The sequence below is a fragment of the Scleropages formosus genome, chromosome 3 (genome assembly GCF_900964775.1).
Source record: "Scleropages formosus chromosome 3, fSclFor1.1, whole genome shotgun sequence".
Taxonomy (NCBI): Eukaryota; Metazoa; Chordata; class Actinopteri; order Osteoglossiformes; family Osteoglossidae; genus Scleropages; species Scleropages formosus.
Window position 1 is genome coordinate 19,091,041 of NC_041808.1, and position 19,619 is coordinate 19,110,659.

Below are 19,619 nucleotides of genomic sequence, written 5' to 3' on the forward strand. Positions count from 1 at the left end.
TTGAACAAAATTTCAGTCACGAGTATTAATAGCTTTTAGTTGTTGACAAATTTGTCTCCAACATATGCAGAGAAGATTACGGTTGAGTAGTCTGGGAAATTAATTACTGCGAAAACTTCAAATCTCAACTAAAAGTGCATCCAGTACATTTCTTTAGAATATTAAAGGACGTTCATGCCTCCTGTCAAAAAATGCTTCCTGTTTTATAACACTCTAGTAGTGTTATGAGAGAATGATTTCCACCAGAAATTAATGTGCTGGAGAAATAATGAGGCCATAATGTTACAGGGGTTTGACAAAGCACAAAGGTTGATACATCCAAACACACTTCAGACACTGCTTTTTGTTGGATCTGGTTTTGTACTGCAGCACTTTTTTTTGACTGCAATACAAGTGTAAAAATTTCCTTGAGAAGCCTCCTGCCCAGATTCCCACAACCAAACACATAAAGAAATTACTTCCGCAGCATTTATCTAGCATGCTCATAAGTTTATTATCCAGAAAGAAATAGCTGCTCCAGTAGCTCTTAGTCTGCACAAAAACACCAGTGAGAGAATGTACCTGACTAAGTGCCACCATCCTCAGTGTATTGGCCTGCGTTTTGTAAAACAGGGATAATGAGTTTAGTATTGATAGTTCCTCTTCTCCAGAGCTCATGAATCCACCTTGCCTTGAGCTCGCAGACTGATAAAATATTCATAAGTGATTCAGTGTGCATTCCCACCTCTCCTGGAGACGAGTCTATTTTTGCAGGGAGGCCTGTCGTTATTTGCGAACCCGTCCAATTCCTAGGTGCCCCCCTTCCGCAGTGCTGCGGTTGATCCCTGTGGGATGCCGCACGGTGACATGCAGTGGAGTTCAGGGTACCCGCACACAAATACAGCCTAAATATTTCCAATTCATCCTCCATCGCCGCCCATTCACCCTGTCTCTTGGCTGCATCTCTGCCATCATTCCAAAGAGTAGGCAGCATTGCTTCATACACGCGTCCGTGTTTTGCTGGAAATCAGGACTCACTTAAACAGTCCATTCTCGCCTTCTTAGTACCTACTTATTCTTCTCTCTAGTTTTTTGCATAATTGTATGCCTTGCCTGTTCAGTTCTTTTTTATTGCTGTATCTATGCTTTGTTTCAGTAAGAGTGAAGAGAAAAAAAAATTATTTGAAGAAGGCCTACAAACACAGACTTTACTAGATTTATTCAGGGGTATTTATGCATTTATTATTTATGCCTCAACATCTGGATTTGAAGAATTAATTCCAAGCAGCATCTGTGAAAGAAAGAAGAAAAATATGCCATGCGGTCATTCTCCCGCGTATTAAGCTCAAAAATCATTGTAGCAAGAAATAAATCCATGTGAGAAGGGTTTAAAGCTAAGAAGCTTTCCCGGTGCTGTTTGTAAAACAAGGAGCAGCTAATTTAAAGAGAAGAGGCGGGGATTGGCCCCGAACCGCGTTGGAACGGTAGCGTAGCAACCGGGTCCGTAAAGAGGCTGCGAGTGTCGCAAATGCGGTTCGTGTACTGTTGAAAAAGTCGGAGTGGAATCCATTGTGGTGTGCGGAGCGGCTCGGGAGCGACGCCGAGGGGCACGGAGCGCACAAAGCGCTTGCTGCTGGAACCGGGACAAGCCAAGGCGCAGCAATTCAGATGCTCGAACCACGATGGTCGCGTGAACGCGGCCGGCGCGGAGCGCGCGGAAACATCTGTCCGGGGGAGAGCGGAGGGAGCGCGTCCCCGACGTCGGTTTTACCGGCGTCGCCGTCCGGCGTGACCGGAGCCGCTTGAGTTTTTCGTGACAGTTTTTGCACTCGCCCGGTACGGATACGCGTATTACACGGTCAGCGTTGACTGGTGTAATCAGTAATCATTTACTGTACTGTGTAATAATGTGTGTTTACTGAGTGCTGTTGGAGAAAAGTTACCGCAGCGTGCGAGTGCGAGTCAGAAAAAAGCGCTGTGGCTTCGCGGTTCTCTGCCAACTTGTGTAGTAGTTTTGTCACCGACCGAGCGGCTCCTCCATGCAAGACGGACGGACCGCGGAGGAACTAAGGTCGAATTCAGTGGTAAAGTAGTCGTTGGCGCTTTTTGACCATTTAGCACTGACTGTGTGAAAAGAGAGGAAAACAAGTCCGCCTGCTCGAGTCGAGCGCGCGACGGTCAACTGACCATCTCTGTGCAGACTGTCTCTGCTGCAGGCTGCTCGGTCACTCAGACATTCACTCGGCAATTTTACTTAATTAATACACTTTAAAAAATGATTACGGTCAGAGAGGGTGACCGGAGTGTGTTTGCTTTACTCACGGCAACAGAAAAAGAGAGAGAAAGAGAGAGAAAGAGAGGTGTCCGGAGCAGCTAAGTAAGTGTCCCTGAGCGCGCGCCTCGGTCGGAGCTGCGGTGTTCACCTCGCGCCCTTCAGCGCTCGTGCCACACAGCGGCAGCGCGCCGTCCACGGACCGTTTCTTCGCAGAGCACAGCACAGCACGTGCCTTCGGCACTATGGAGAGACTTTTTCGGCTTAAGATATGGTTAAAAGCCTTACCGGGACCATGAAGTAAGTGTCTTAAAGTGACGTCTAGTTAAATAACTTTGTTTAAAAAAAAAAAAAAAAAAAAAAGTTAGGCTGGCCGAAAGCCGCGTCGAGATGGTGGAGCGCGCGAGCGGTGGGTCAGTAGAAGACGACTGACTGTGACCGTTGTGTCTGTGGAGACCTGTCCATGTGCGACATTTGTCCTGTTCCGGTGACCCGAACTGATACATTGGAAGTTACCCTGCTGCCTGCTCGCTTACTTTTAATTGATCATTTCAGGTTAAGTAGCTTACTCTTAGAGTACTACAGAGGTGGGATTTAAAAGCTGGCTCTTTAGAGAACGAGGCCGCAGTCACTCTAAGGATTGCAACTATTTCTGCTCCATCACCTTTACTAAAACTTGTAGTTGTGGTACTCGGGGAGATTTGTTTCAAATTCTATTGAATTAATGAAGAGAATAGTAAATTGGTGGCTCCCATAGTGTGTCACCTTACTTTTTTTTGGTGTATAAATGAATAAATCACTGTAGGTAGTTTAGTGTACTGTGTCTAGCACTGTTAATCACCTTGGATGAAGGTGGCACATACTAGTCAGTCATCATAAGTCACTTTGGAGAAAAGTGTCTGCTAAACAAATTTATAATTACTGTATATGAAGTATTGAACTCAGATTCACATTAGCAGTAAATAACCAGTTTTAAAAATGAATTGTGTTTGCAGTCTGAACAGGTAATTGGTTTGTATGGGAGGACAGCCAGGTGAAAAGATGAGAACACTGGGTTAAAAATTCTGAGAATGCAAAAGATTTGAATTCAGCAAGTGCCCTACTATTGTACTTAAGGGTACTTAACCTGAACTGCCACTATAAAATGTCCAGAATTACTTAAGGGTTTTCATTTGCTGAAAATAGTTCATGTGCATTTGTGACTTGTTTTTCACAGCTCTGCTAAGAACAACACTGAACAACCCCCCCCCCCCCCCCCCCCCCAAGCTTGATCTTAGTGTTTTTTTTTAACTGTCATGTTTTGTAGCTTCCAGTTCATGAAGACATATGTCAACTGTAAAAAAAGGGTACTCTCAACAATCTGTGTACTAAAGAACAGACTCGCCTTGCATATTTGAATCTCTGGTATATTGATGCTGTTACTGGCAGCATGCTGTAATCTGAACATGTGAAAACCATGCTGTATGCTGTAGAATGTCAATGAGAAGTTCGACGCTGTTTCAGACATATGCCGTTCACACAGTCATATGCAAGATGCTCTTTGCATTCGCCGAACTTGTGAAGACCGGCTGTTGTATCCAATTATAATGGGTTTTGCAAATTAGATTTCCTTCAGGGTTGCAATTCTGCAGTAAGATGTGCATTTGAGTCACAGTAGCCCAGATGTACAGCCTCCTGCAATGTTTCGGCAGTGGGTGTTTGGCTTTTGCTGCAAGTCGTTATTAATTGAAGTGTTCACCAAGGGGCTAGCCATCCCCTCTGTCTACCAGAAAATAATTTGAATTGACAAGCCTGAGCACTATTATTATTCTAATTTATGAAGAAGGTGCTATTGGGAACTGTGAGTTTTCTCGTGTTTCTGCTAGGTGTTGTTGGGACGAAGGAGTTTATTGGGGTATACAGCTGAAGGATATTCTGTATTTGTGACCTGTACGTAGTTTTTAACGTGTCTGCAAATGCTGACGTGTAATGACAGCTCTGCATGCTTATGGGGTTAAAAGTTGTCAGTGACTTCCTTGAAAACCAAAGACCTGGTGGTTATTTATATGCAGATCTGTTGTGCAGATCAACTGCTGTAATTGGGCACTGCACACTTGTTGTAGTTTCTATATTGCTGATGGTTTCTTTCGGTCTAGGTGGAAGCCTCACGTCTACATAAGGTTAGTTTTGTGCAATTTTGTGTCATGCTTTGTGCAGTCTGCAGGTTGCAGCAGAAGAGCTGGAGCTAATTAATCTGCAGGTTACACTAGAGTAGGATACTTAAAACATTATAAAAAAAAAAAAAAAATCAAACTTGTAACTTAAAGGTTACTGCAATATTTTAAGTTTTGGTAATGATAGTCTGTGGTTACTTAAGGAGACACACAACCTGAAATGCACTTATGAAATACTCTATAAAAGTGAATATGAAAGTTGCTCTGTGCAAGTCTGCTACAAGCAACCAAAGAATAATTTATTTGTGATATTGCAACAAGTAACACCATGTTGGTGTTTGTGCCCAAGCTGGAGACACACTGTGCCTGTTTCTGTCATCAGGTGAACCCTGCTCTGAAGTTTTTCAGGCTTCTGAGCAATGTGTTCATGTCTTTTCTAAAATTTGAGGCCTATAAACCACCATCCACTGTAGTATGGCTATGGACACAGCTTCAATGGCATTCCTCAGTAGCAAATCACCACAGAGGTTGTGACCTCATTTGCACTTTATGGTTGGCTCTTTGGCAGCATTCCTAATTAGCATACACCAGAGTCTTGTGTAAATCCAAGATGACTTGTGGAGGTTTTAATGAAAAGGTGTCTAGGTCAGCATGTGACATGGCATGAAACTGCATGATGGAACCGATCTGCATTTGCAAAAGTTGCAAGCTGTCAGCTCCTGCCGCTTGTATTTAATCACCACAAAGGTCAAGGTGTGTGAAATCATTTATTATCCTCATGTTTCTGTTTTGAAGTTAACCTTTCCTTGAAGGATGGAGATCTTCAGGATGACACCCACAAACCAGTGTGCACCCCAGCCACTTTAGTTATGCCTAAGTAGCGAATGTATCAAGAATAACCCATCTTTCTCATAATACATTACATTTATTCACTTAGTAGACACCTTTTCTCCAAAGTGGCTTACAGCAGATACTATGTAGTATTATCAGCCCACACACCCTATTCACCAAGGTTGGTTACACTGCTAGATACGCTACTTATAATGGGTTATTCATCCATACATCAGTGAAACACTCTCTTTGTCACTCGCACAATATGGGGGACCCTGAACAGCTTGTCTTTGGACTGTGAAACCCACACAGACATGGGGGGAACATGCAAACTCCACACAAACTGAACAGGGATCGAACCCACGTTCTCTTGCACCACTCAGGTGCTGTGAGACAGCAGCGCTACTCACTGTGCCACCATGCTGCCCACATAACAATACAGTGGAAATGAATGTATTCCGTGGTCTGGTGTGGAGTAGAGGGAGCGACATAGGCAAGACAGAGGTGCCAGACATCAGGGTTTCATGCACAGAATGAGGCTTTATGTTCAAACCAAAACAGATGTAGCAACCCATTTAAGGCAGAACAAAACAGGCAAGCAGAAATCCCACAGAAAAAAGGTAACACAAATGGCCAGTGTTACAGCAACCTTGGCCACTCCTAGGAATCCTTCTGCTCCCTGCAAGCCTTCCCCAAAAGTCTTTCTCAATTCTCAGACCAGCTGCTAAGGAGTCCTCACTAATTACCTCCATTGCAAGCAACTGTTCATCATTCTTAAGGCAGGAGGGGTACTGTCCATCACTGCAATCCCACCCAGTGCCATGGTTGCGTTACCCACAAGCTGAAAGGTTTTACAAGCAATGTTGACGTAATTCATCTGAAAATGGCTGCTATGCCAAAATCCTTATTTCCAGCCTGTCTTGGTCATGCTGTGTAGCCAACAGTCGGACTGTTTTTCATGACATTTTAGTTTGGCCCTTCTTTTGTTTCTGTCCAAGCCTATTTTTACAGTTCATAAGGTGAAAATTGAGCATCTGGTGCTTCTCTGAAAAGTGTAAAACAGATTCTGTAATATATCATGTAGGAAATTCAGTAAGTTTGTCAACTTTTAATTAATATTTATTTTTAACCTGTGTATTCTTGATCCTTCGTTTTAGGTGGCAATTGTGGATTCTCACCATGACCTTGCAGACAGCTTGAGAAATTGAAGCAAATGGATTTCCAAGCTCTAGGTTTTTTGACGTTCCTGAAGTGGTACTGCCATGATGATCAATAGATGATGACAATGATGATGAGAATGACAGTGAATGGGCCCATGGCGATGATGGACTAGTGACGACTTGCACACTTCAGTCACAGCCCCTCCTCATGCTATGCGAGAACATGCTTCGTTTTGTCTCCCTCAAGTTTGGCCGTCTGTACAGGTGCCTCAAGTTCCTGTTTGTTGTGGGCCTTTTTGTGGTTTTGCTGATGAACACACACAACCTGTTTGTGTCCTTCCAGAGGAATGAGCTTACTGACCGCCGCTTCATCAACCTCAATAAGTGCCCGGCCTGCTTTGGTACCAGCTGGTGCCGCAAATTCATGAATGGTCAGGTGTCCTTTGAGAGTTGGGGAAGGCTGCGACTTCTTGACTATTTCAATGTCAAAAATGTCTACTTTGCACAGTATGGGGAGCCAAGAGAGGGCACCCGGCGCATTGTCCTAAAACGCTTGGGCTCCAACCAGGAACTGGCTGACATCGATCAGAAAATATGCAAGCGTGCCACGGGGCGGCCACGCTGTGACCTCATCCAGGCCATATACAGGACTGAATTTGCACGCCTCAATGGCGATGTCAGGTTGCTCACTCCCGATGTGGTGGAGGGGTGGTCCGATCTGGTACACTGCCCCTCCCAGAGACTGCTGGACAGATTAGTGCGGAGGTATGCGGAGACTAAAGACTCAGGGAGCTTCCTGCTGAAGAATCTGAAGGACACTGAGCGCATGCAACTTTTGATGACTTTGGCTTTCAATCCAGAACCCTTGGTTCTTCAGGTATGTTTTGCATTACACTCCTGTAACTGGGAAGATATTTGGGGTATTTACTGTAACATTATTAATCTTTAAAATTTGTTTTGTGTATCCATCAAAAATTCTGTGTCCTGTGAACTATGTACTGCTTTTCTCTCATTCAGATGAATACAAGGTGTAACATCTAGGTACAAGTGGTGCAGTGGGTAGTGGTGCTGCCTCACAGCACCTGGTCTGGTGTAGGTTTGAACTGGGTCAGTCTGTGCCAAGTTTGCACGTTGTCTGTGGGATTTCTCCAGGCACTCTGGTTTCCTCCTACAGTCCAAAGACACTTTTTTTCTGCTTAATTGGTCACCGTGTATTGTGTGTGTGTGTGTGTGTGTGTGTGTTTGGCTACCCTGCAATGGAATGTCCTGTCAAATATGTAGCCCTCAGTATTTATTTTGTGTGTGTGTATATAGTTTTTTTTTTTTTTTTTTTTAAATAATTGAAGCTGTGCATTTGCTACTGAATCTTAAAAACATTTATTTTTTTTCTGCTCATGAATCATAATATTTGCAAGATATTGGGGAGGGACTGACCTAGGTAGGGAGAGTTGCATTTCAGATCTGTTACTGGTTCAGATGAACTAAATCTTATCTGGAAAATTGACCTTTGTGTTTTCTGTTAAATATATTAACACGTTGTGCCTCTTTCAACACAACAGATACTGTGGTTCATTTCCAATCCTTATGCAAAGTTTACAAATTGATTTTTGGACTGACAGATCAATTTCTGTTCCACATGGAACCCACTTTGCTCACAAACAGGTTAGACCAACAAAGGAACTCTTGTCTGGAGGTATTCAACATCTCTGCACTTCTGATTTTTCACCCCCATTCTAGTCCCGATATCTGACTTTTTTGAGAGATAAAGGTGGGATCAGCCCTTTTGATGCAAGATCTATATTATTTGATTAATCCAGGGGCTTTGCTGCCTCCTGCAGCTGGACAGTACTACTTCCATCAGCATTAAATGTCATTATGCTACACTGTAGCCCACTGATAAATTGGTTCACTCCCTCAGAGGTTTTGACTGTGATCCTGTTTATGAGAATTAACAACCACCTTTTCCTCAAAATTCCTTTTTTCTCTATAGCCTAGTTTAATGCTCAGCATACTTCCAAGGAAAGATGTTATTGATTTTGAATTGTTTGTAATTGTTGGCCTGGGTTCATAGAGTGGGGAAACCTGAAATCGGTTAGCATTACCTAGGGAATCTAACTTTGTGAACATCAGTAATGTTTTTCATTCTGTGGTTTTGAAAGGTTTTGTAATTCTAGTAGGTCTTCTTGAGCATATGGATATTCGGAAGGTTTATGCTGGAAATGTAAATATGGCTCTACTTCTTGTTCCCTTTAAAATGTAAACTGTACATTGATTGACTAGCTAGTGGTAACTGTTCACTGAACTTAACTCTATGCATGTGTACACTCGCTGAGTTGCTGGCACACAAAGTTTAAAATGAGGAAACCTAGGAAACCACAGGCCTAAAATGTCTGCATCTTTTTTTTTAATTTTTTTAATGAAATTCTAGCAAGACCCTTCCTACCAGTTGAAACTTAATAGACCTCAAACCACAGCATTAGGCATCATACAAGCAAACTTATGACAGGCTTTGTATTTTGTGAGCAACGTAGCAGCTTTGTGGTTGACTTCAGAATTGTTGGTTAGATCATAAATATTGACTTCCTTGAGTTACTAAAACAATCTCAGTGACTGTGCCTGAACGTTAAGTCTGAGAACTACTGCAGTTTGAAGTAGGGGTTCTCTCTATAAAGCCTTGGGATCCCAGGCGCATGTCTTCTGATGCAATTCAGTAGTTCCAGCTCTTTTCATGGTAGTGATAGGAAATGTTTGTCTTCTCTCTGTGGTGCCATCAGCTAAGTGAGTAAATCTTTCACAGAGGCTCATTGGGCATTTTCCTGCAAGTGAGCATGGGCATGCACATGCATGCGTGCAACAGCTGTCCAAGCAAGGCTGTTGCCACAGACCTACTCTGCGACTGCTGCTGTCCATGCAGTGACACCTATGCTTTGGTCCATCTGCATGTATTCAGGGTTACCCGAGCATGTGGGCTTTGCTCCTGTGAGATTCATCCGCAGTCACCCCTCCCTCAGGCACATCTATCCCAGCTCCTTAATTACATAGTCCGTTTACAAATTGCAGGCTGGGGGTCAGAAACCAGATGGAGATTTCAGTGCTGAGGAGTGGATAAAAGGCTGGCATAATGACAGATGACACGCATGCTTGCCCACCTTCCTCCATCTTCTTATCCATGAAGTGGAAGTGCATGCTGGTTCCATGAACGCAGTTCCTTTCCTACCTGGGCTGAGTCCCATCTGTATCACTGCAATGTGATTGCTGTGGCCTGCTAGTTACCTGTGGCAGTTCTGCTGAAGGGCTGCCTCTGATGCTGGGTAGGAGGTGGCACTTCTCAGCACACTGAGCAGATGTGGCAAAAACACTTCTAATCCCATTGTTCAATATGATGCATCTTCTGATTGCCCCTTTTCTTTTTTTCCTTTATTTAGCTGACTTTTAATGGAGTTAAGTCTCTCGTACCGCAGAAACATGCTGACATATTGTCTGAGCTTTGATCTTTTAACTAATTGGTCACTAGTCTTGTTCTTTAATCCCTAGACCAAGTGCTGTTCATTCATGTTGTTGTATCTTCTGCTGGTGTTCACTGAACTTCAGCTGTGCATAATCAAGTTGTCACTGCTTGTGCAGGTTCTCATATGCAGGAGTACAGTGCAAAATACCCATGACCTAAGAAATCAGCCAAGGCTTTGGCAGGAAGGTGGAGGTCTCCTAGTGTCAGTGTGTGTTCAGTTCAGCCTCTGAATACAGTACTGTTAATCTAGTGCACAGGGATAACAAATAAGAGGATGGGTTATGTGAAACTGATTCAGAATCAGTGAAGTCCTTACAAAATAAAGGATGTATTCCTGACTTAGCTGCTGGTCTGAATAATAGCTTTTCCTAGTTTTTTGAATTTGAAGGATTCACCCCACCCCCTTTCTCCCTTATTGTTTAAAAACCAGTCATCAGTGGTTCAGCTCTCCGTAGTATAGGCATCACTCGATTTACAAACTGCTATACTGTATGGCATAGCAATTCTCATTTTGATTTATAAAATTAAAAATTAGTGTAACAGAATTTGTCTGGAACTTAAACGTTGACAGGTGTCACAAGTGAAGTGGAAGTACAGCGATGTAGTTTTCCTGAAACATACTGCCTAGAAGCATAGCCATTGTTTACTTCATCAGGTGTTTGGTGATAATGAAGTTATTCACATGTCTGTTGGTGTGACTGGATTGTGAGAATGTTTGTTTTATAGAACGTGTAGTGAATTCGACCAGAGTGTTTTTGACCATATTTCTTGTTTACACTTATTATTTTATAATTTTAATGGAGCAATTTAGGGGAAGTGCCTTCTTCAAGGGTATTACTATAGTAAGTGAAATTGGAACTGGTCACCCTCACAGGTGATGTCATCAGCTGGCAAATGTTTCTATGAGTAGGACACAAAAAGCATCAGCTGCCTTTTAACTGAATGATTGAGACAGTAGAGCTATTAATTAGCAGGCAAAGTTTAGCTGATGGTGCCTTTATGTGCTTTTTCGCATTAAATGTGACATGTTTTGTGGCTCTGCTCAATTTATTATTAATTCTGTGGAGAGCTGATCAATTCATTATGAAGAGAAATCAGAGTCAATGAGACAGAAAACTTCTTAGTTTTCCGAGCACAGTCCAGGAAGCAGGACAGCAAAGGTAACCGGTGTAATGTACTTTTGTATTTTCTGAGATGCATGTTGTTTTGGCGAACAGCATCTGCTAAATTAATAAATATAAATCTAAAAACAAGAAAAGTCCCCCCCCCCCCCCCCCCCCCCCCCCGAAACCTGCCTTGAAATATATCCATTAATGACCTCAATAAGCGTATGATAGTGTTTTTATATGTGCTTATATAAAAAACATATATCGTGCTGAAATCATGGCTTGAGCTGTAGCTCTCCCACAATGCAGTGCTGCCCCTGTGTGCGTACTTAATTAAATGGGGAACTGTTCTGTGGAGTTGCTTTTACAGTATTTGTTGGGCATATATGTGGTCTGTGAGAGTTACTGGTTACCCCTGCTGCAGTGAGTTAAAGTTCATATTTTTGCTTCGACTGTTTTCTCATACTGCCAAGAGCATACTAAATGCAGGTTGTTGTGTTTTATACACATTGTGCAGTGTTTTGGTAATATTTGATGAAGCTGGATTGGGGTTTTCAGATAGGCCTGGAAAGAATTATTTTTTTTCCCCACAGGCTCTTGGTCTCCAAAACTTTGATATGCGTAACGATTTTGGAATGGGTTAGTTTTGCATAACTTTTGACAGGACTGGTTTGTGCTGAGGGCCTTTCTAGAATCTGCATGCAATATATGTGTGGGGAAGGAAATAGTAATCTTCTGCTAAACATTGTTTTGATTTTTTTTTTTTTTTTTTTTTAACCATGCAGTGACAAATTGTTCATTCAGTAAAGCAGTGTGCAGTTATTCCATTGTCTTAATACTCAGATGAAAAAGATACTATGCAATCAGTTTTTACACCTCATATCTTTGGTTAGATGATTTGGCTTTAATTCTCCATGTTGTTGGTTTTTTTTTTTTTTTTTTTCTTTAACAATTCGTACTAAATCTGTTTGACAGCCTTCCCCCCCTTCCTAAATGTTTGTGTACAGGATATGCCTACACGTTAGTCAATTGGAGGATGCTGGAAATTGAGGGGACAATGAGGTCCATTGTCTGTACGAAAGGGAAGTGTTCCAGTGGTTTACACATTAGTTGGGTATATGGTTTCTCTTTTACTGCCATGACCACTGGTTTCAAGGGGAGAGGTGAAATTAAAGCCCCTCTGTTGGAATCCTAGATTATGTACATATTGGGGAGGCAGGGGGGTTATTTTCTCCAAAGCAACTTGAAATTGTGAGGATGCATTAAGCACCTTCAGCAACACACATTTTCATTTCTAGAAGCAGGTCTTCCAAAGTGGTTTATTTACTGTGCTGTGTTATTGTAACAATACTTCTGACTGTTAGATTTAGTAACAGCCCTATTAGTAATAAATGCAGACCCAAAGGTGCGAATAATATCATGGTGCACTGACAAGGTCCAGTGTTATAGGATTGTTTGAGAATGCTAGATTTGAAGTCCTCCAATTTCATGCTAAAAGTTCCTAGTCATCCCAGGTTGACAGTGATGAAGGTTGCTAAACTGCACTTGAAGTTTGTGCAGTTGTTTTTGAACAAAGGAGTAAATAACTTGTTTAAAGCGGTTTAGATGTTGTTAAAGTCAAATGATTAATCATGGTTCTGCTATAATGTTTGTACATGGACCCCTGGTTCTATTGGGCCTGGTAGGCAAGAGGACAAGCCACCACTAATCGTAGGTTCCTGGAACATGTTGGGATGGAGAGTGCAGTACAGCTCATTCCCCCCATCATGTGACTGAGATGGGTATTGATGGATATTGACCAGCACTAGGGTTCTGCCTCCAGGCTTCTGTCACATTTCAGCTGTGTCAGTCCTGCTTATTTTCCTTTAAAAGTGGCGCTTGTTTAAACTTGCATGTTGTGTTGCTGATTCCCCCACCCTCGTCCAGTACTACATTTCTGGGTTCGATGATGATGATGATGATGATGATGATACTTATGTGGTCCTTTATATCAGTAACAAATTTATTGGATTTTAATTTACAGAAAATGCTTAAATGAAAAGAATTTTTTTCCATTAGGAAAATATGCTGAAATGTTACAATCCACAAGCTCTGACTGTTGCAATGTTTATATTACTTTGCAATTCATGTTTTATTTAATGCATAAAAAATGAACAAAAGTCACATAAGACACAAACAGTTAATCCTTGATTACTGTACTTTTTTTTTTTTTTTCTCTCCCCTCTTTCCCTTCCCTCAGTAATTCCATTCAGGGGTGTTAAGTAACAACTGATGCAGAACTATTAGTGCAAAAGGGCATGTAAGGTAGATGCATGTCAAAACCTCTTTATGAAATACACCATCTAAATTAGAGAAGAAATGCTCAACCAAATAAGGGAGTCAAAGTTAAAGCATGTTGCCAGAGATGTTTGTCTTCTGAGTGGTGTTTGCTCCAGCCTGGAACAATAAATGACACAGAATCTGCCAACACAACAAAAACTGTTAGAAAAGCGAAAATGGGTTATCTCCCCAGAAGGTGGGACAGTTAAAATCTTTATCTTCCTACAGATAGGCCAGGAAATACATATTTCACGATCTTGACGTGTGAAGTTACTAGTCCTAACTATTTTTTTTTTTTTTTTTTTTTTTTTTTAAATAAAACAGCCCATGGTAAAGTACAGAATTATCAGTTTTGTGTGTGTAATGGGGGGGGGGGGGGGGGGGGGGGGGGGTGGCTTTCTGGGCTGCAATCCTTAAATATACCCAATATGTAGATTTATATGCAGTTGCTGTTGTGAAATTTAAGAACTAGGACAGGGCAGCTTTAAATTTTGAAGACAAATTTCCCTGGAAAGGGACAAAGTATATTCTATCTATCTCAAGTGGCTTACTGTTAATATACAGTATTTGTGTATCTGTTTGCATTATTATTTTCGTTCCCTTTGTCTTGACTGCTTTAACATGTTCTCCAACATTATTTCTCTTTAAACAAAGCTTTAAAAAAAACAAAATTACACATTAAATCTAACTGCTATACTTTGTCACAATTTTTGCTATTATGTTTAATACAATACCTCTTTTATAGCCAAAATATGTGGTGACATTGAAGGTAGTGTAGTTCTGTATGAAAAGTCTTTCATTGTTTATATGTCCGAATCAGGGCTGGGGGGGTATCTGTGTTGTGCTTTATGCAGTCTTTCCTTTTTTTCTTCCCTCCCCCTCTTTTAATGACACAACCCTCTTGCGTCTATGCTTGTCACCATCTCTCTCCCACAGAGCTTTCCTTCTGACGAGGGCTGGCCCTTTGCCAAGTACCTGGGTGCATGTGGGCGTATGGTGGCAGTGAACTACGTGGGTGAGGAGCTCTGGAGTTTTTACAGCGCTCCCTGGGAGAAGCGTGTGGACCTCGCCCGGCAGCTGATGGACATCGCTGAGCAGCTCACCAACAATGACTTTGACTTTGCGCTCTACCTCCTCGATGTGAGCTTTGACAACTTTGCTGTCGGACCTCGAGATGGCAAGGTTATTGTCGTGGACGCTGAAAATATTATTGTGGCGGATAAAAGGCTGATAAAGCAGAGTAAGTTCTTCTGTCGTGGTTTTTATTTGCTGCCTTTTTCAGCTATGGATGGCTGGAGTACTCAAAAGGATGTTACTAGTAGAGATTGTTTGTTTCTATCTATCTATCCATCCATCCATCCATCCCCCCACTTTCAGTCTGGGACTAGAACACATGAATACTCTTGGATAAACTTTTATTTACATTACATGTACATTTCAGAAAGCACTTTGGCCAAGCCAGAGCTTTTTTTCAGCCAAGAAATCTAAGAATGCCCTCCAGATGTTCTAGTGGTATGTGGGTATATTTCTGAGATGATTGATGGCTCTTGTTTACACACACACACACACACACACACACATTTTCTGAACCGCTTGTCCCATACGGGGTCACGGGGAACCGGAGCCTAACCCGGTAACACAGGGCGTAAGGCCGGAGGGGGAGGGGACACACCCAGGACGGGACGCCAGTCCGTCGCAAGGCACCCCAAGCGGGACTTGAACCCCAGACCCACCGGAGAGCAGGACCGTGGTCCAACCCACTGCGCCACCGCACCCCCTCCTCTTGTTTACAGTTTCTTATTAAACTAGCATACCACAACTTACCAGTTAGATCCAAAGTCACACACACACTGTAAATATGAAGAGAAAACACTGAACATGCTGGAGGCTGACAGGTAACTGTCAAGAATCATTTCACGTACAATAGAGAATCAATACAATAGCTTGTGAAAATATATACCCTTTTTTCCATACAATGGGCTTTTTCAGTATAACTGCTTGCCCATTGCACTTAGTTTTACTTCCGTAAATATTCTGTATAGTGGTTTCACTGCTTGTATCAAATTTTTTGGAACAGCGATACAGTACTGGTGTCTCAGACCAGACAGGTAACTTGGTGTCAGTCGTGATATTTTCTGGCTAAATCTACTGTATTAACCTATATATTATATTGGAAACAATGACAACTAGTTTTCAGGTAAGGTTCAAATGCTGGTTGGACTCCTTTATATACTGGATAGAGGCAGATATTCCTTCAATGAGTTTGACACAGGCAGACATCTCCCATAATGCAACCAATTACTGTGCATTTTTCCTTCTTCCTCTGTCACATGGAACCTGTTACTTAATTTAACTGATGCTTTTCTTCAAAACAGTTTATATTAAGTATTTAGTTTTCCTGTTTTTATAACTGAGTAACTTTTACTTAATCAATTGAGAGTAAGTACCTTGATCACAGTTACTACGTGAGGAGCAGGTGGTATGCAGGATTTTTGCGTACAAAGTGGTGGTTCTAACCCCTGTGCTGCTTGCTAATCCTTAATACTAACTTTTACAAATAAACTTCAACTATGCTGAAACTATAAACATATTTAATCTGCCCTGCACCCTATGCTTCTGTGATAGACCCTAGACCACTGTTACCCTACATTAGGACAAGCACTTATCTCAATAGTTAATGAATTAAAGAGTGTTAAAAGCTAAGATGAAATTTTAAAATATAAAATGTTTGTGGTATTGTAATATTTAAGAATACCTTTTATTTTGTTAATGAATTTTAGGTTGTTTTTATTTCACTAAAAGAAATAATTGTAACTGGATCTTCTGATAACAGAAGTCCACCAGACGGAGTGTGTTCATTTTCAGGATTAAATCCCTCCATCTGGTTTGTGGTGATCTTTTTCTTTCAGCTTTTCAAAGCTGACTAGTTTTATTTCAATTTATATTACTTAAATATTTATGCATCCGGGGGCGTAGCGGCATGGTGGGTTCGAGCCCTGCTTGGGGCGCCTTATGTGAGGGACTGGTGTCCCGGGTGCGTCTCCTTCCCCTTCAGCCTTGCGCCTTGTACTGCCATGTAGGCTCCGGTTCACCATGACCCCACTCGGGACAAGCAGTTGTTGACGTTGGTTTATGCATCCCATTCTTAGGTATAATTTATTACAAACTTTTTAAACAAGGACCTCATCCCAACCCCAAACTACACTAAATTATACATGAACAGCACTTAGTTTTTCAAATTTTGTTTTAATGACAAGCTCATTTCTGTGCTCATCATGCCAATGTAGGTTGCTACGTACACTAATGTTGAAATATGTTTGAGTACTCTTAGGGAACCATGATGGTACTTGAATGAATCTCTTCAATGCATCTGTTTGCTTTTAGCACCTTGGGCACATTTATGCTTTGGTTTTTAAGGACAATGATGTTTGTGTGTATTCTCTACAAATTTGCTGTTAATTTCACAAGCTACATTTTTAACTTGTGTTTGGGGATCCAGCACATGGAGTGATGGTAAAATCACTTTGTAAGGTGCTTGAAGAAAATGTGTTAAAGCCATTTGATTTCTATCTTCTGTATTTTCAGTTCAGACCAGTGGTAGTAAAATGTTAACTTCAATGTATTCAGGAAGTAGATGAGAATTTTTTTTGAAAAGTAGGATTTCATATTGCCCAATTTATGTGCCTTGAAACAGTAGAACATTACATAATTTAGAGATGCTTAGGGTGTCCTTTTATCCAAAGCGTCTTGCATAGGGCACAGTTTTACACTTATCTATCCCATCTGCAGTTGTCCTTAAATGATCATGAAATGCATTCCTTGTATTACATTTTTTTTTTTTTTGGTTGCATAGCATAGGTTTATAATTCTTTGCATTTGTATGTTGGGAACAAATTTTCTTTTTAGTGCCCAGAATGATTTTGTTTTTGTTTTATTACAGTGGCTTTTTGGAGAGGATTTGAATAAACCTCCCATTTCTCTTCATTGGATTAATTTTCACTGACTGCATGTGTTTCTGCATACTTGTACACAGACTAACCGCATATCTGCTCCTCCACAGACAAGCCGGAGAACTACGACATATGGTACGAGAGCAAGTTTGAGGACTGTGATAAGGAGGCATGTCTCTCCTTCTCCAAGGACATCCTTTGCTCACGTGTTACTGTCGACCACAACTACTATGCCATATGCCAGAACTTGCTATCCAGGTATGCCACATGGCGAGGCACCACAGGGGGTCTCCTGCATGACCCCCCTGGTGATGTGGCTAGAGAAGGACAACTGGAGGCCTTGCTGGATGAGTGCGCTAATCCCAAGAAGCGCTATGGCCGGTTTCAGGCTGCTAAAGAGCTGCGGGAGTATCTAACTCAGCTTAGTAACAGTGCTAGGTAATAAATTGGGACTTGCTTGGGGGTGGCTGTGCTCTCTAAATTCAACATGGCAGCAAATGAAACTATTTTCTTCCAATATATTGGAAATAGCAGGGAGAATAAGGTCAAATTCATTTGTTTTGCATTTCAGTTTTCATTTGTTTGTGGAAGAGAATAGATATGAAGTAATTAAAGTTTGCACTTGCTGCCGCACCTCCGTGGCTACATGTAGAAGGGTGGTCATGTTAACTAGAATATATGTTGGAAAGGGAATCACCTGGTTCATACACAGGCTGGAGGGCACTCATGTTGTAGATTGTACCATGATCTCATGAGGACCTTTGAACCTACCCCGCCTGTTGAAAGGGATTCCGTGAGGATGTTCTGAACTACTTTGTTTGAAGGAGAATGTTTTGTGTGTGTGTGTGTGTGTGTGTGTGTGTGTGTGTGTGTGTGTGTGTGTGTGTGGGTTTTTTTTTTTTTTTGAATTGTGGCAGAGAAACTGCTGATAGGTGGTCACTGGGAGGGAGCGCTGAAGCTGCTCGCACTTAGGGTATCCTTGAACATGGCAATCAACCTATAGGAGAGGTAGACTAAATTAGGAGTATTTATTGGTTAATAGGAGTAGAAGTTTCTACGGGATTGTAAATGTCCATATATTGTAAAATATTGTGCATATGCCAAAGAAACTGAATACATGGAACTCAAAACCCTGGTTTGGAACAACTCAATTTCTTGAACATAATCTCTTAAAACTATGAACTGAGGACAAGCAAGAGACTCTTCAGTACAGTAAACTTCTCCCCCTGTTTTAGTCTCCAGTATTCTACTTATGTTTATTGAAGGACATTTCAGGGAAAAACAACACTAATTATAAATCCCCTCCCATTTTAAATATTTTTTTTAAGTTTGCAGAGTTTTACCCATGGTTTTCAAAAATGTGAATATTTACATTATTTGGTAACATTTACATTTACCTGTTTTTCAGACACTTTTCTCCAAAGCAGCTTGTAATTCCAAGGATATAGGAACATATTCATCATTCAAGGCAAAGGAGAATTAGTTGTTGTGTTAGGGGTATTTCCTAGTGCAGTCTCTGCACATTGGTGCATGGAGACTATTGTGCAATAAGTGGTCTGGAATCCTCTAGATTACCGAAAAAAGTTCTCTGACACTCATGAAAATACCCATTTATGGCATGACCAGAATGTGGAAATTTCCATGACTTTCACTAACTTCCTGAGCAGAGAGAAATTTTAAACCTCTGGTTGGGAAGTACAGTGAAGCTTATTTAGAACTCCAAAAAATCCTTTTCCTGCTGGCCACCCAAAGGCAGGAATATTTTTCACTCTGGAGGGTTTGTATGTTCAATGGTCTGCTTTTTGTACTGTAAGTTCTCAGTTGAGTATTTGTCAGCAACGTCAGATTTTTGACTGTGCCTTTCATTCAAAAGTTGTATTTTCAACTTTTAGTGGGTTTAAATATACATACATGAATCTTACCTTGTGTTGGTCTTTTTATTTTCTCATTGGTCTATATTTGTATAATGCTAAGTAAAATGAAATGTTTATTTTTGCCATAACAAACAACCTTGTGGATTATTTTTGTGTGCTGGTCCTGCAGTAGCTGGGAAAGATGTTTTCATACTTTGCTCTGATGGTGAGATTTTGACCACAAACTCTGCTATTTCTGTCTCGGTTGAACGCACATGCGCACAGTCAGATACACACTCACTCTGACTCACAGGCACAGGCTTTCCACAAATGAAGCTTGAAAACCTAGGAGGAACATGGGTCCAGTCCAAGTGTAGTGTGCGGTCCTGCTAAATTTAAACTCCCTATGGACATTGGTCCTGCATGTGGAGGGAACATCCAGGATGAGGGGGATGGATTTTGTATGTGTGTGTGTGTGTGTGTATGTA

The 19,619-nt window shown here is 41.5% G+C and overlaps 1 protein-coding gene across 2 annotated transcripts; it reads left to right on the plus strand.

Moving 5' to 3' along the window:
• Window positions 1–1,524: 1,524 nt before the first annotated feature.
• LOC108934963 (divergent protein kinase domain 2A) lies at window positions 1,525–18,620 on the plus strand. Of its 2 annotated transcripts, none has more exons than XM_018753205.2 (4): window positions 1,525–1,815; window positions 6,393–7,272; window positions 14,265–14,568; window positions 17,389–18,620. In XM_018753205.2, exons 2-4 carry the CDS (start codon window positions 6,604–6,606, stop codon window positions 17,718–17,720), a joined length of 1,305 nt encoding a protein of 434 aa, XP_018608721.1. In that variant the 5' UTR covers window positions 1,525–1,815; window positions 6,393–6,603; the 3' UTR covers window positions 17,721–18,620. The 2 variants fall into 2 exon arrangements, with proteins under 2 accessions (XP_018608721.1, XP_018608722.1); XM_018753206.2 differs by lacking the exon at window positions 1,525–1,815 and adding an exon at window positions 2,484–2,551.
• The last annotated feature ends 999 nt before the right edge of the window (window positions 18,621–19,619 follow it).

Bases quoted from the DNA above. Each gene is read 5' to 3' on its own strand.
- LOC108934963 (XM_018753205.2), top strand. From the start codon at position 6,604: ATGCTATGCGAGAACATGCTTCGTTTTGTCTCCCTCAAGTTTGGCCGT. The intron at 7,273-14,264 runs GTATGTTTTGCA...TCTCTCCCACAG, and splicing joins CAGAACCCTTGGTTCTTCAG to AGCTTTCCTTCTGACGAGGG. The intron at 14,569-17,388 runs GTAAGTTCTTCT...GCTCCTCCACAG, and splicing joins TAAAAGGCTGATAAAGCAGA to ACAAGCCGGAGAACTACGAC.